This window comes from Ylistrum balloti, unplaced genomic scaffold (assembly GCF_031769215.1).
Source record: "Ylistrum balloti isolate Yb309-2 unplaced genomic scaffold, AGI_CSIRO_Ybal_v1 Utg370738, whole genome shotgun sequence".
Lineage (NCBI taxonomy): Eukaryota > Metazoa > Mollusca > Bivalvia > Pectinida > Pectinidae > Ylistrum > Ylistrum balloti.
This window is the reverse complement of record NW_026782435.1, coordinates 189,531-204,535: the sequence shown is the minus strand read 5'-3', so window position 1 is coordinate 204,535 and position 15,005 is coordinate 189,531. Positions and strand designations below refer to the sequence as shown.

At 38.1% G+C, this 15,005-nt stretch overlaps 1 protein-coding gene across 1 annotated transcript; it reads right to left on the bottom strand.

The window, feature by feature from the left end:
- Positions 1 to 598: 598 nt before the first annotated feature.
- Positions 599 to 14,206, bottom strand: LOC132557900 (cytochrome P450 4A25-like). The gene is made up of 12 exons (XM_060222426.1): positions 14,051 to 14,206; positions 13,288 to 13,489; positions 12,927 to 13,054; positions 12,141 to 12,265; positions 11,509 to 11,571; positions 11,048 to 11,171; positions 10,453 to 10,585; positions 9,907 to 10,030; positions 9,043 to 9,238; positions 6,011 to 6,093; positions 5,428 to 5,493; positions 599 to 698 (listed from the first exon to the last, which is right to left on the bottom strand). Exons 1-12 carry the CDS (start codon positions 14,204 to 14,206, stop codon positions 599 to 601), a joined length of 1,500 nt encoding a protein of 499 aa, XP_060078409.1.
- Between the last annotated feature and the right edge of the window lie 799 nt (positions 14,207 to 15,005).

Here is a 15,005-nt window from a genome sequence, read left to right as displayed (position 1 = left end):
ATATAAAGACGTACCAAACCTTTACAGTCGATACACGAATGGTCACGTGACAGAGACATGAAGAAGTAACAAGCCTGTTAAACTGACATACGCATGGTCACATGACAGGATCTGTTGACAATATATAGAAAATAGCACAATCGTTACGTAAAATCTGAAACAATATGCAAGTTTTACATGTTTGGTCAATTGCCTGTCCGGAGGACGGGGGAGGGGGGGGGGGGTAATTTAACGGTGACCATAGATGAAAATTAGTATAGTGGATCGACTGGGTGTCGTGAGTTAGCATACAGCCATCGATATAACTTTACATGAAAAGTTAATAAAAGCTAATAGAATATCTAACAGCCGTAATTTGGGTAAGCAAAGTGATATCATTAAACTGTACCTGGAGTCCCTAATGTACGTAAGGTTTTTGTGCAGCACCTTGATTCAAAATATCACGATTCCTGAGATAAATGTCTGCCATAAATTCTATACAACATACAGAGATGAGGAACGACCTGATCACGATATAATATTTACAAATTACTGTCAGTTTGAACAACCATCAGTAAAAACATTTTAATACACAATCTGTGTGATCTAACCACTTCCATCAGCGAGGACTCAGCTTAACTTTGATCCCGTTCTTTGCCCTCATTACCAAATCCGGAACGAACGCAATCTCGTGATCCTCGTCCAGCTCCACTTTGAATCTACAAGACAATGACGTTATATGTACGCTAATTTCCGTGTATTTTTAAAAGTAATGTCAAAACGTATTGGCAAAAACAACGAAGAAACTGACTCAAATGTGTAGATTATTATTTTTTTGAGGTATTGAGCCAAAGATTGAATTTCCAAAAAAAGATTCTAGACAATTCTACGGTATGACGATTCTGGTATAGCCAAGGTACAAATTTATGAAGGTGCTGGACGATAACCATAGTCTGAAGTTCTAGACGATGGCGTAGTCTGAAGATTCTAGACATGCCGTGGTCTGAAGTTCTAGACAATGTTGTGGTCTGAAGTCCTAGACAATGTCGTGGTCTGAAGTTCTAGACAATGTCGTGGTCTGAAGTTCTAGACAATGTCGTGGTCTGAAGTTCTAGACAATGTTGTGGTCTGAAGTTCTAGACAATGTTGTGGTCTGAAGTTCTAGACAATGTCGTGGTCTGAAGTTCTAGACAATGTTGTGGTCTGAAGTTCTAGACAATGTTGTGGTCTGAAGTTCTAGACAATGTTGTGGTCTGAAGTTCTAGACAATGCCGTAGTCTGAAGTTCTAGACCATGTCGTGGTATGAAGTTCTAGACAATGTCGTGGTCTGTAGTTCTAGACCATGTCGTGGTCTGAAGTTCTAGACAATGTCGTGGTCTGAGACAATGTCGTGGTCTGAAGTTCTAGACAATGTCGTGGTCTGAAGTTCTAGACAATGTTGTGGTCTGAAGTTCTAGACAATGTTGTGGTCTGTAGATCTAGACAATGTCGTGGTCTGAAGTTCTAGACAATGTCGTGGTCTGAAGTTCTAGACAATGTCGTGGTCTGAAGTTCTAGACCATGTCGTGGTCTGTAGTTCTAGACCATGTCGTGGTCTGAGTTCTACAATGTCGTGGTCTGAAGTTCTAGACAATGTCGTGGTCTGAAGTTCTAGACAATGTCGTGGTCTGAAGTTCTAGACAATGTTGTGGTCTGAAGTTCTAGACAATGTTGTGGTCTGAAGTTCTATGTCGTGGTCAATGTTGTGGTCTGAAGTTCTAGACAATGTCGTGGTCTGAAGTTCTAGACAATGTTGTGGTCTGAAGTTCTAGACAATGTCGTGGTCTGTAGATCTAGACAATGTCGTGGTCTGAAGTTCTAGACAATGTTGTGGTCTGTAGATCTAGACAATGTCGTGGTCTGAAGTTCTAGACAATGTTGTGGTCTGAAGTTCTAGACAATGTCGTGGTCTGAAGTTCTAGACAATGTTGTGGTCTGAAGTTCTAGACAATGTCGTGGTCTGAAGTTCTAGACAATGTTGTGGTCTGAAGTTCTAGACAATGTCGTGGTCTGAAGTTCTAGACAATGTCGTGGTCTGAAGTTCTAGACAATGTCGTGGTCTGAAGTTCTAGACAATGTCGTGGTCTGAAGTTCTAGACAATGTTGTGGTCTGAAGTTCTAGACAATGTCGTGGTCTGAAGTTCTAGACAATGTCGTGGTCTGAAGTTCTAGACAATGTCGTGGTCTGTAGATCTAGACAATGTCGTGGTCTGAAGTTCTAGACAATGTCGTGGTCTGTAGTTCTAGACAGTCGTGGTCTGAAGTCGTCGTGGTCTGAAGTTCTAGACAATGTCGTGGTCTGAAGTTCTAGACAATGTCGTGGTCTGAAGTTCTAGACAATGTCGTGGTCTGAAGTTCTAGACAATGTCGTGGTCTGAAGTTCTAGACAATGTCGTGGTCTGAAGTTCTAGACAATGTCGTGGTCTGAAGTTCTAGACAATGTCGTGGTCTGAAGTTCTAGACAATGTTGTGGTATGAAGTTCTAGACAATGTCGTGGTCTGTAGATGTAGACAATGTCGTGGTCTGAAGTTCTAGACCATGTCGTGGTCTGAAGTTCTAGACCATGTCGTGGTCTGAAGTTCTAGACAATGTCGTGGTCTGAAGTTCTAGACAATGTCGTGGTCTGAAGTTCTAGACCATGTCGTGGTATGAAGTTCTAGACAATGTCGTGGTCTGAAGTCCTAGACCATGTCGTGGTCTGAAGTTCTAGACAATGTCGTGGTCTGAAGTTCTAGACAATGTCGTGGTCTGAAGTTCTAGACAATGTCGTGGTCTGAAGTTCTAGACAATGTCGTGGTCTGTAGATCTAGACAATGTCGTGGTCTGAAGTTCTAGACAATGTCGTGGTCTGAAGTTCTAGACCATGTCGTGGTCTGTAGTTCTAGACCATGTCGTGGTTTGAAGTTCTAGACAATGTCGTGGTCTGTAGATCTAGACAATGTCGTGGTCTGAAGTTCTAGACAATGTCGTGGTCTGAAGTTCTAGACAATGTTGTGGTCTGAAGTTCTAGACAATGTCGTGGTCTGTAGATCTAGACAATGTCGTGGTCTGAAGTTCTAGACAATGTCGTGGTCTGAAGTTCTAGACAATGTTGTGGTATGAAGTTCTAGACAATGTCGTGGTCTGTAGATCTAGACAATGTCGTGGTCTGAAGTTCTAGACCATGTCGTGGTCTGAAGTTCTAGACCATGTCGTGGTATGAAGTTCTAGACCATGTCGTGGTTTGAAGTTCTAGACAATGTCGTGGTCTGTAGATCTAGACAATGTCGTGGTCTGAAGTTCTAGACAATGTCGTGGTCTGAAGTTCTAGACAATGTCGTGGTCTGAAGTTCTAGACAATGTTCTACAATGTCGTGGTCTGTAGTTCTAGACAATGTCGTGGTCTGAAGTTCTAGACAATGTCGTGGTCTGACAGTCGTGGTCTAGACAATGTCGTGGTCTGAAGTTCTAGACAATGTCGTGGTCTGAAGTTCTAGACAATGTCGTGGTCTGAAGTTCTAGACCATGTCGTGGTCTGAAGTTCTAGACAATGTCGTGGTATGAAGTTCTAGACAATGTCGTGGTCTGTAGATCTAGACAATGTCGTGGTCTGAAGTTCTAGACAATGTCGTGGTCTGAAGTTCTAGACCATGTCGTGGTCTGAAGTTCTAGACAATGTCGTGGTCTGAAGTTCTAGACAATGTCGTGGTCTGAAGTTCTAGACAATGTCGTGGTCTGTAGATCTAGACAATGTCGTGGTCTGAAGTTCTAGACAATGTCGTGGTCTGAAGTTCTAGACAATGTCGTGGTCTGAAGTTCTAGACAATGTCGTGGTCTGAAGTTCTAGACAATGTCGTGGTCTGAAGTTCTAGACAATGTCGTGGTCTGAAGTCGTAGACCTCCCGTGGTCTCAAGTTCTAGACCATGCCGTCATGGTCTGACAATATCTAGGCAATGACTGACTATTCTTGATAATTTCAGTGACGTGGTTAAAGCGTAAGATTACAGCATATATGAGTTTTTGAAAGAATAGCCAGCATTTCGTGTATGGTTAGTTCTTGAAGGTATGTTCAATTAAAAGTCAGCTATATTTTATAAACAAAATTGGTTAATTAATTAATTCAATTCAATTAATAATATCCATGAGGTTAACCTTTCCCACACCATAAAGGTGTTCTTTGTGTCTGATTTAAAACCAATCAAAAGAAGAGAATTCAAAAGATACTATGTATAATGAATAATGAAATGACTATTTCTCAGATTTGAAGATAGGCATTATCTCCATGTGAGATTATTTTACGCAACAAGAATAGATTTCTTGTATGGCATTCTACAGGGACTACAAGGATGGCTTTACATATCTACATTTAGAGCCTAAATATTTTATATGTACCCTGCTATTTCCGACGGGTTTTATTTAAAGAACTATCAGGTTATAAATAGACACATTCGGATTTTAAAGCACGCCAGAAATTACAATCATTGGCACACAGTGTTAGATATACTTGTAACGTAGTGAGTTTTACACTTAAGTATTACAGATAGGAGCGTTTAAAAGCTGTCTCTTTATTTTGTTTATCCTATTTATTTCATAATTCGTAAACAAGTATTATCAACTCCTATTTTTGTTTTGTGTTGAGAGTGGTATTACTGTAAAAATTATGAATATATACCCCTGAAAAGCCCGCGAGGACACGTCCTATCGTGGAGTTAACCCCGTTGCCTAGGAGAAAGGCAATGGCGTTATATCGCTACGCCATCCGACAAGCAGCTGAATGCTGAGCATCACGTGAGTCTATCAATAAAAAGTCCTCAAAACGTCTGCGTTTACATAACCAACTAAGATATAACCGCTTTATATTTGACAAAACAGAGTCATCTTTTAGATAAATGAATACCCAGCTTTTCTCAACCTTATGCGTATAAGTTATTACTATTTTTATCTAATTTTCTATGAGAAGTTATCATAATTTCAATATTACGCTCCGTTATCTTATTTCACTACATCTATAATACTTCCATGTGCCAATATGCATTAATACCATCACGTTTTGTTGCTAGTTGTTTCGCCAACACAAACATATATCACGAACGGAGAAGTACTGTTCAACTTTACATAAAACAGTCAAGCATCCCCAGAACACTTGTTATGTAGGATGTAGAGTACAACAGCCATGTTTCTCCCTTGATTACATGTATTAGTTAACAATTCATTCTCTCACACGACGGATATAATTAACACGCACGTGGTTTTAAAATCAATTAGTCCTTGAGACCCTTAACTTATACAAGACAACTGATTGCTTTTGTAGAACACAGCTTGATCGTTCTGCTAATCACGTTTCGTATAAAACCAACACTAATACAAGCCAGACTACAACAACTCTATAGGAGTATTTATGTTGCAAGTCACGCGAGCTGGTCGTACCTTTTCAGAAGTCTTGTCAGCACAACTTTGATTTCGTTTAGAGCGAAGTTTTGGCCGATACAATTCCTGTAAGAGAAAGAAATACGTTTTATCAGAAAGAAAATTCTTCACAGCTGCATAACTTCAAATGTACATGAAAAGTTATAGAAACGAAATCGAAATTTTAAAACTTCATACCAATGTTCCTAGCGAAACCATTTTTTGCATAACGATATTCAAAGGCTGTGTCAATAAGTACCAACAAAAAATGGAGTGTGTCGGTTTGTTCCAAACAATAAGCATTTCCACGGTTATATGGAGATGTACCGATTACTTGTTAAAGGAGTATTAACAGTTTTATTATTGGCCTGTCATTACGTTCAAATGATCCTCTTCATTGTGAAATCCTTTGTGTGTCTTTTTTGTTAAAGAACGCGAAAAAACGCAAAAGGCAAACTTACCGATAGTCAGTAGAGATCGCTCAAAAATGCAAGGACCAGTGATGACTAGGTCAGAAAACTTGATAAATGACTTTTATGTATTTTCTTTGTTGTGGTTAAACCCTTGAACAGAAGAGGAGGTTTATGTGGACATAAAAACTTACCTAGGACCGGCAGAAAAAGGCACGAAGGCATAAGGATCCCTGTCCTCCAAGGAATCGTCAGAAAATCTTTCTGGTCGGAAAGTCTAAACAGAAACAAAAATCTAAAATGAACTAACGAGATGGTTTTACTTAATATAAACACTGTTCAACCAACAAGGACGTTTAATTTAACTAACGTGATGGTTTTACTTAATATAAACACTGTTCAACCAACAAGGACGTTTAATTTAACTAACGTGATAGTTTTACGTAATATAAACAATGTTCAACCAACAAAGACGTTTAATTTAACTAACGTGATAGTTTTACTTAATATAAACAATGTTCAACCAACAAAGACGTTTAATTTAACTATAAACAATGTTGAACTAAGAATGACGCTTTCCTTAACAACAAACAATGTTGAACTAACGAGAATATTTTCTTTAACTATAAACAACGTTGAACTGACAAACACGCTTTCCTTAACTATAAACAATGTTGAACTAAGAATGACGCTTTCCTTAACTATAAACAATGTTGAACTAACAAACACGTTTTCCTTAACTATAAACAATGTTGAACTAACAAACACGTTTTCTTTAACTATAAACAATGTTGAACTAACAAACACGTTTTCTTTAACTATAAACAATGTTGAACTAACAAACATGCTTCTTTAACTATAAACAATGTTGATCTTACAAACACGCTTTCCTTAACTACAATGTTGAACTAAGAATGACGCTTTCCTTAACTATAAACAATGTTGAACTAAGAATGACGCTTTCCTTAACTATAAACAATGTTGAACTAAGAATGACGCTTTCCTTAACTATAAACAATGTTGAACTAACAAACACGTTTTCTTTAACTATAAACAATGTAGAACTAACAAACACGTTTTCTTTAACTATAAACAATGTTGAACTAACAAACACGTTTTCTTTAACTAAAAACAATGTTGAACTAACAAACACGTTCTCTAAAACTGTACTCAACAAAAAAGAAACGAACAATTGAATCATGCAATCATTAGCCTATGATAATTTGGAATATCTGTACAAAATTTTATATCAATGTGAAGGAACAAGTGTACGCTTTACAATACTGTAGAGGGAAAGTCTGTGTGACGTCAATCGTGTCGTCAGTAGTTACACAAACATTCCAGAGGCTGAATTTCACTCAATGGGAGATGCCTCCCTAAATCATATCAGAAGCCCTACCGAATCTACCGCGTTCAACCACGCTTGCGCCGGCGAAATGCTCAACGCGTCTGCGATATACCTTTTTCTGTCTGAGCGAAACAGACAGAATCAAGACTCGGTGAACATCACACGCCTCCAGCGATACATTCCAAACCTACTCAGGCCATGTCTTGCAGTTTGAGCGCTAATGGGTCCGCCAGGAGTACCAGAGGTATGCGACGCAGGCTCTGCCGCAGTCTTGAATCTGCTGTGCAAATACGATAATCGAATCACCCTGTCTTGTCGTGCGGTCGTAACACGCGGACGATCGGAAACTAACCCAATAGCATTGAAACGTGTATAGAGACGGTTAACTGTACAAGGTTCAACGCCAAACTGCCGCGCGACATCGCAATTGCTCTTCCCCTCTGAATTTGCGTTAAGCGTGGCATCTCGGTCAATGGCGATATCAAAATACCAACAGGGAAAATTGATGTGGCTGAGCTTAGAGTATCCGTTGAAATTATTCGTTTGAAAAATCCGGTTTGGCTTGATATGAAGAAGCTCACAAAGCTAGACAATGACATCGTAATGATTGGCCGATTTTAGGGTAGAATGTCGAGAAGGGAGATAATTCAAGATTTAGTACCTAACCAAATATTATATTATTTCATTCCCGCTAAGGCGTACTGCATGGAGGGACTTTGTGCGTTTCTTATTTTTTTGAGTATGTAAACAATGTTGAACTTACAAGGACGTTTTCTTTAACTATAAGCAATGCTGAACTCAGAAGGACGTTTTCTTTAACTATAAGCAATACTAAACTCAGAAGGACGTGTTTTTAAACTATAAAGAATGTTGAACTAAAGAGAATATTTTCTGTAACTATAAACAATGTGGAACTAAAGAGGATATTTTCTGTAAATATAAACAATGTTGAACTAACGAGAATATTTACTTTAACTAGAAACAATGTTGACACAATGTATGAAACCTTCAAACATGTTTTTCATGTTTCCACATCCACTACCTTCACAAAGCTATATAGCGTTACTGAAGCTGACGCTCGCTGTTTTCTTGTCGCCTTAATGCTTGGAGGACAGAATAGAAATATCCAATTGACAAACTGAAGTAAACCTCAAGATAGCTAATTGAGTACGTCTGAAGTTTGATCCTCGACATTGGGTCATTGTCTTAAGGCTGGGAGGACATAATATAAATGTCGCAAAGTTGCAATGGTAAATAAAAGAATAGTTCGAGAAAGCCTAAAGATATCTAATGGAACGTGACTCAAGTTGATTCTCGACAATGCATCATCGATTAAAGGCTTGGGGAGCAAGCGATACGGAATGGAGGACGATTGATTTTTGTTCCAAGGTAGCAAGGTAATATAATACTCAGTTAAATTAATTTACATACAATATAACCGGAAGTCCCACAACAGGTTAATGATGATGTTTTACAGTTTTATGCACGGAAAAGGCTTAAGGCCTAGACAAAAATCTAAAACAAAAAACAACTAAAACCACACTGCATGCATAACGGTTCGAATTTTAGCTGTTCTGTGAAAACTGTGGAGAATATATGTATTTTCAGTATCACGGAAGTCACGAAATTGGTCTCAAATAAAACAGAAAACTCTACACAATAATGACGTGTACAATAAGCAGATGAATACATCACAGCGTGACCATAATAATGCAGTCTCACTAAATTAATTATAAATTTCTTATTGAGTGATAACCACTGAAGCTATATTTCCATTAATGGGCTTTAACACCAGAAAGTGTACATACAGGGCAAAGTAGACTTAAAGTGATAAAGAAAGCTTGGCAGAATACATGCTTGGATGGGCGAGAAGCTTACTTCGTGATCGGGGTACACATCCGGGTGGTGATGGATGCCCACAAGGTTGATATCCACGCCGAAGCCCGGAGGAATCACTGTTGACTCGTACACCAGAGGGCGCGTCAGACATCGCGCCACGAACGGCACAGGACTGTACATGCGCATAACCTCCTTGATAAATAAGCTCTGATAGCGAAGCTTCGATAAATCTTCCCTGCGAAAGAGAGAGTAAATTCAACGATATCAGGCAGTGCTTTCAACCGTTCTTTTATTTCAATGAGTGTTACAGAAATTCAAGATAAAAGTCAAAATCAAGTAGATCTACATCCGCGACCAAATGGTAGTAGAACCAAGACTGTGGGACCAGGGGTTATGATTTGAAGGAATATATCACATCTTTTGGATTAGACTTTATTGCATGTTGTTATCCTTACATGTATATACATTCATTTTACTGAATATCATCTATACGATTTTATCAAATCTCATGGACTAGTCACCCCCTCCCCCATCCCCGAGATCTGAACATTTCCTTCGACCACTTTGAATTCTTCTCAGTCACTTCCTAGGTTTCTGTGGGGCCCTAGCATCACTGACGAGTCCTAGAAAGAAACAACTGTATGATGCAGCTTAATTCGTCATGACAGTGCTGTATCTAACTCGAAATTTGCACTCAAATATCTGTACATGTATTACTTGTTGTGAACACCTGACTTCATCACTATCATCATATTGTACTAAAGTTGTATTTCTTTGTTCTGGATTCATTTAATGTCACTCGCTTTTGTTTCAACATTCCAAGACCTCAGTCACTCATCTCCAATTCTAGTCAGAAATACATGCAATGAAATGTACACTGTAATAACAACTCCTTTTTATTACCATTCTACGCATGTCCGTGTCCCGATAACTTCCGTCACTTCCGCCGCCAGGCGTTCCTGCTCCCGCTGGTACTTGGCAAGAGCGTAGATTGCCCAGCTGATGGCAGAGGCTGTGGTATCGTGACCTAAAATGTGGAGATAGAAACTGGGTCGGGTGAGCGGAGCATCGATCTCGTTAGCATGACCAAGAAACAGCTAGCCTTACAGGTAATAAAGACATCAATACCGATTGCTAATCAGCACACCATTTCATTACTCCAAACGTGGCACGATGCCATCTGTACTATTGAGAGGAACATTCAGTATATTAAAAAGTTGTAAAGTTACCAAATGTAACTATAAACAGAAAAGTATATACTACCGATAAGTTTGTAGGTAATAACTAAACAATTGTACAACCTAGGTTCTTTTTCGTAATACGTTATTGTTCGACTTTGTATGTTCAGAAGGCATTTCATGGATACAGGGTTTTTGTTTATCTAAATTTTGACTTCTACTTTTTTATTAAAAAAAAAAAACTACAGGATACAAAGAGTGAATAACTCACCTTCAAATAAGAAAGTGTCTACTTCCGCACGGATATCCTCATCTGACATTCCATTTCCGGTTTCATCTCTTGCTACCAACAGTATATCCAAGAAATCAAGTCGACGTTTGTCCAGTTGAGAGGGATCAGCATTCTGTGGAATGACGAAGTAGTATGCAAGTAAATTTTATGGTTAAGTTATATTCTGAAAGTGGTGGAGGGACTTTCCCTCTGTGAAGTTTAAATCAAATTTTAAGCAAACAATGTTTTGTTTGACGACCATATAGACGTCTTTCCGTTTGTTTTTCTTTTATCATAAATAGTTTTACACTCAACTCGGGTACACACACGTTACAGAAAATACCGACACATCAACAGAATTTTCATTCAAATTACAATTTGATGAAAACAGAACAAATTAAGAACAAAATGATGATTTATACAGAGCCATGTGAAAAGTACAAGGCCAATTAGACAAGGTGTTCTGGAAGGGTAAGCGTCTTCTGATTTTGATTTGATTTTAATGCCGGTCACTCGAGTAAGTCTTGTCATGTTCCTAAGTTTTTACAAGATTATCGAATAAAACATGACAATCTGTAAACTCATAGTTACTTACAATAGATCTGCGCCTAGCCTTGATGATGTCGGACGAGAAGATGTGGACGTATTGTGTAAGAGACCAAAACTCTCGCCCTTCTTTAGTTAAGTAAAATATCAGGTCCGGATACAGCCAAGGTCGGCTGGAAAAAGATCTACCAGTTACTTTTACCTATTTGTTTCCCCTGTATCCGACATTGGGAGCAGCAATATTTCAACTAACTTTATTAACACATTGTTTCAATTTAATTGTCGCGGTTCTAGAAACTCAAAGCCATACTACTTTCCAGATAATTATTATTTATTTCTTTATTCATTCATTCATTTATCTATCCATATATTCATTCACAAACATATTCGTTTATTTATCTATCATCACAATGGTGAAGCTAATAGATTCCTTAAATCAGGATCTGAAATATTTCGAGTCATTTCCGGGGCCATCGTCTCATTACTTAAATGACAAATGGAAGTTCTTACATTGTCCTCTTAATACAGATGCGTGATAAATCCTTGACTGCACGGACATATGGGTGGCTCTCCCTACAACACATGAGATACCAGTGTAACAAATTTAGCATTTCGCATTTCTGATGCTGTTTAACATACATACACAGATGAGAGAGGCTTGAACCATGACTTTTCATAACGGAAATGAGACTATGACCATGACCTTTATCAGCGATAGAAACTATTTAATCAACCTTATTTGACCTTGACCTCTAACTCTAACCACCCACTGATAATAGAAGGGTGCAACCATCACTTTACTGAGACATATAACTTTAATCCACGATCTTTCATTAAAGTAGAAAAGAAAATGTATACAGTGAAACCTCGCTATTAAGACCACTTTTGGGACTGGACAAAAGTGGTCTTAATAGCGAGGTGGTCTTAATAGTGAGGTGGATCAGATTGACCGCAAAGAACCGTAACTCCGCTTGAAATAAAGACAATATATATCATTAAGTAATGTACATGTATATTATTCAACAATAATAACTAAACTGTATGTAAAATGTTGAACATTTTTCTAGAATTTCTTGTGGTTACGGTAAAGCCGATACGAGATATAAGTAATGTAATACAGTATTGTTACTATGTCATCTTACCCTTTCAGCTGGACGTCTCCCTCGTATGAGAAGGCACACCGCAGCATAGTGTCCAAAGTAGCTAACCCCACTGGTCCGGCCACTTCTACAGACTGACCACTCTTACTCTCAGACAACAGTTTGTCCTGTTTACAAAGAATAAACCTTATCAAATGACGACGTATCATTTTATTGAAATAACGTCCTTTCAAATCTTCTAGACCTCTTCAGACGACTTCAAGATAAATATCTTAATTTACTTGAATCCGGTGGTTCAGTTATCGGGAAATTTCAGAAAACAAAATAATCAAAATTTCTTTCTCATTGACTATTCAAAAATTATAATATGAAGTACTAAAAGCTTGTTAATTAGAAAAAAATGCCCTTGAGTTTGCTTTCGTAACGCTCAATGGTCAGCGCATGCGTATCCCGAGATCAGAACCTAAGTGACGTATACTAAGAGAACAATGAAAACTTAGGTTTGCATCCTTTCTTTGGCTATAAATTTCAATCCCGGTAGTTTTCTTATGTATTGTGTCACTGTAATGATAATGCATTATAAAGAAAAAGATTTGGTACAAATTGTAACATATCATTCTGCATATGAATGTATAGATTAAATAGTCAAATTACAGTTTCTCAATTCTATTACTATATGTATCTACCAACTTATGATACCGTTATGTATTAGCTCCAGGAAATCAATTAAGGAAATTCTGGTTACCTGCTCCTATAACTTTATGACGAGTTTATTGGTTTAAATCAAGGACTTTAAACTTGCACGGCAATCAACATTAAGTAACTTACCAGCAATATATCTGCGACTTTGTTGTAGATGTTCACATATGGCTGGAGGATATCAAAATGAAAGGCGGGAGTCAGTAGTTTCCGGTTCCGTTCCCACTTTTGTCCATCACTTATCAGTAAACCGTCACCTGATAAAGCAAGTAAGAATATCATAGGTATAAGCAAAGTGATAACTGAATTCAAAGTTATTTACACCTTAAAGAAAATGTTATCAAAAATACAATGATTTGAATTCTGATGTAAATACATTCTAAAGGTGAATCAATTCATACATCTCCATTCAGAAGTTACATAGGATAAGACAACACCACTGACAGATTTCAAATAAAGACAAATTTTGCCAGTGTAATGAAATACATGCCTAGCCAAGGTAAGAAGGACCGGTACACCATACTGAAACGTTTCGCCTTAGGTTCAGACGAGCGTAGCAGCAGTTTGGCGGTGTCGGGATGACAAACCAAAAACGTCGGGAAGAGGAAGAATAGCCATCCAGACAACATCTTGGCGCGGGTCTTTTGTAATACAGACATCGAGTGTTTTAGGAAGCTTTCTGCATCAGAGTACTGAAACCATTCACATGACATAGAATATATTTTTGTGTATTTCTTGGACAATTTGTGTTGTTATCAATACCATTGTAATCCTATTTTATCAATGTTATCAAGTTATATATGTATGACTTCCTACCCAGATCATTCGCCATTAACACAGAAATTGTATCAAACCAGACAAAGATTATCACTAAAACTCTTATGCTTTTAGACGCGTCATGTCAAATACTTAAGTCAGTCTGAAAACAGAGCAAGCAACAATATCATTGAAAATCTGAGATGTGAAATACGTGAAATCTTATTTTGAAAATTAAACGAAAACAACTTTCCTCTGCCTTTGATTCAAATTGCAAAATTATGATTAAATATATCTATGTTACTTTGTCATCGTAGATTCCTTTGCCAACGGCTAATAAATCGAGATTGCATTGAGAATAGGAGGATTACCTGTAGGTTCACCAATGCTGAAAACGTACCTTGATGACCCTAAACTCTTATGGTTTAAAATAAAGATTATGTATAGGGCGTTTACAAAATGCTGGTTATTTCGGCTTAACTAGCCATCTGACCTACATGGTGCATTGTTCCGTAGATAGGATGTCGAGTTCCGAGAGAAGTAGTCGACTTATGAATGTGGTTCCACTTCCGGTACGTCACTACAAACTTGGCCAGTCTCCATAAAAGGTATCCCAAACCAATGGTCGCCACAACCATTAGTACAGACGCCATGTTGGCCACAAGGGATGTCCTGCTTGAAAGAAAATGTATATTGGCGTAGTCAATTAGGAAAGCATTACGGTTTTATCTACTGACCGTTTTATACTTATAATTTTCACTTCTATCTACATTTCATAAAAAAGGACGTGAATTTGATCAAAGGGGGGAACATATGAGTTCAATCTTGTTTTCCAATCGGCTGAGTAAGACAAGTCATAGAACCGACACCCGGACTCTGACAGGGGTACACATTGATGGATTAAAAACTTTTGATTTATTCAAAGCGTTGTAGTTTATCCGTGGTCCTTTAACTCCCTTGTAGTGAAGGCGATGAAGGCAAATGTTAAAGGAGAGATGACATATCTACATGTCTTTTGACTCGAATTACTACCTATCATAGTTTTATTTTCAGTTCGCATGAGATAAGTTCGAACTGATAAAATAATTAGCATATATTTTATCTTATCTAAAAATTGGCAAAATTCATCGAAATTCATCTTCGCGATCAAAGAAAGGTAACTCGTATTATCAAACAAAATAAAGGCAGGAACATACACCTGGCCAGCCACGCCCACTGCTCCGTACAAACTTGGAACTGAAGTCACAAACACGTCATACTTACTTTTTGTTTGTTTTCTAAATGAGTGTGGCGGCTGTACGCGCGCCTTCCTGCTCGTCAGGAGTAGGAATTCATCTAAGGTGTGATATCACACCTGAGCGGGTGCCCTAGATATATGATCTCTCCCAGGATTCATTGCGTTTCGCTCACCTCACGATCATCTAGGTCAAGATCCCTGGACCTGGACAAACA

Bases quoted from the DNA above. Each gene is read 5' to 3' on its own strand.
- LOC132557900 (XM_060222426.1), bottom strand. From the start codon at position 14,206: ATGGCGTCTGTACTAATGGTTGTGGCGACCATTGGTTTGGGATACCTT. The intron at 12,266-12,926 runs GTAAGTTACTTA...CTTTGTAAACAG, and splicing joins AAGTCGCAGATATATTGCTG to GACAAACTGTTGTCTGAGAG. The intron at 699-5,427 runs GTACGACCAGCT...ATTGTCTTGTAG, and splicing joins CTGACAAGACTTCTGAAAAG to ATTCAAAGTGGAGCTGGACG.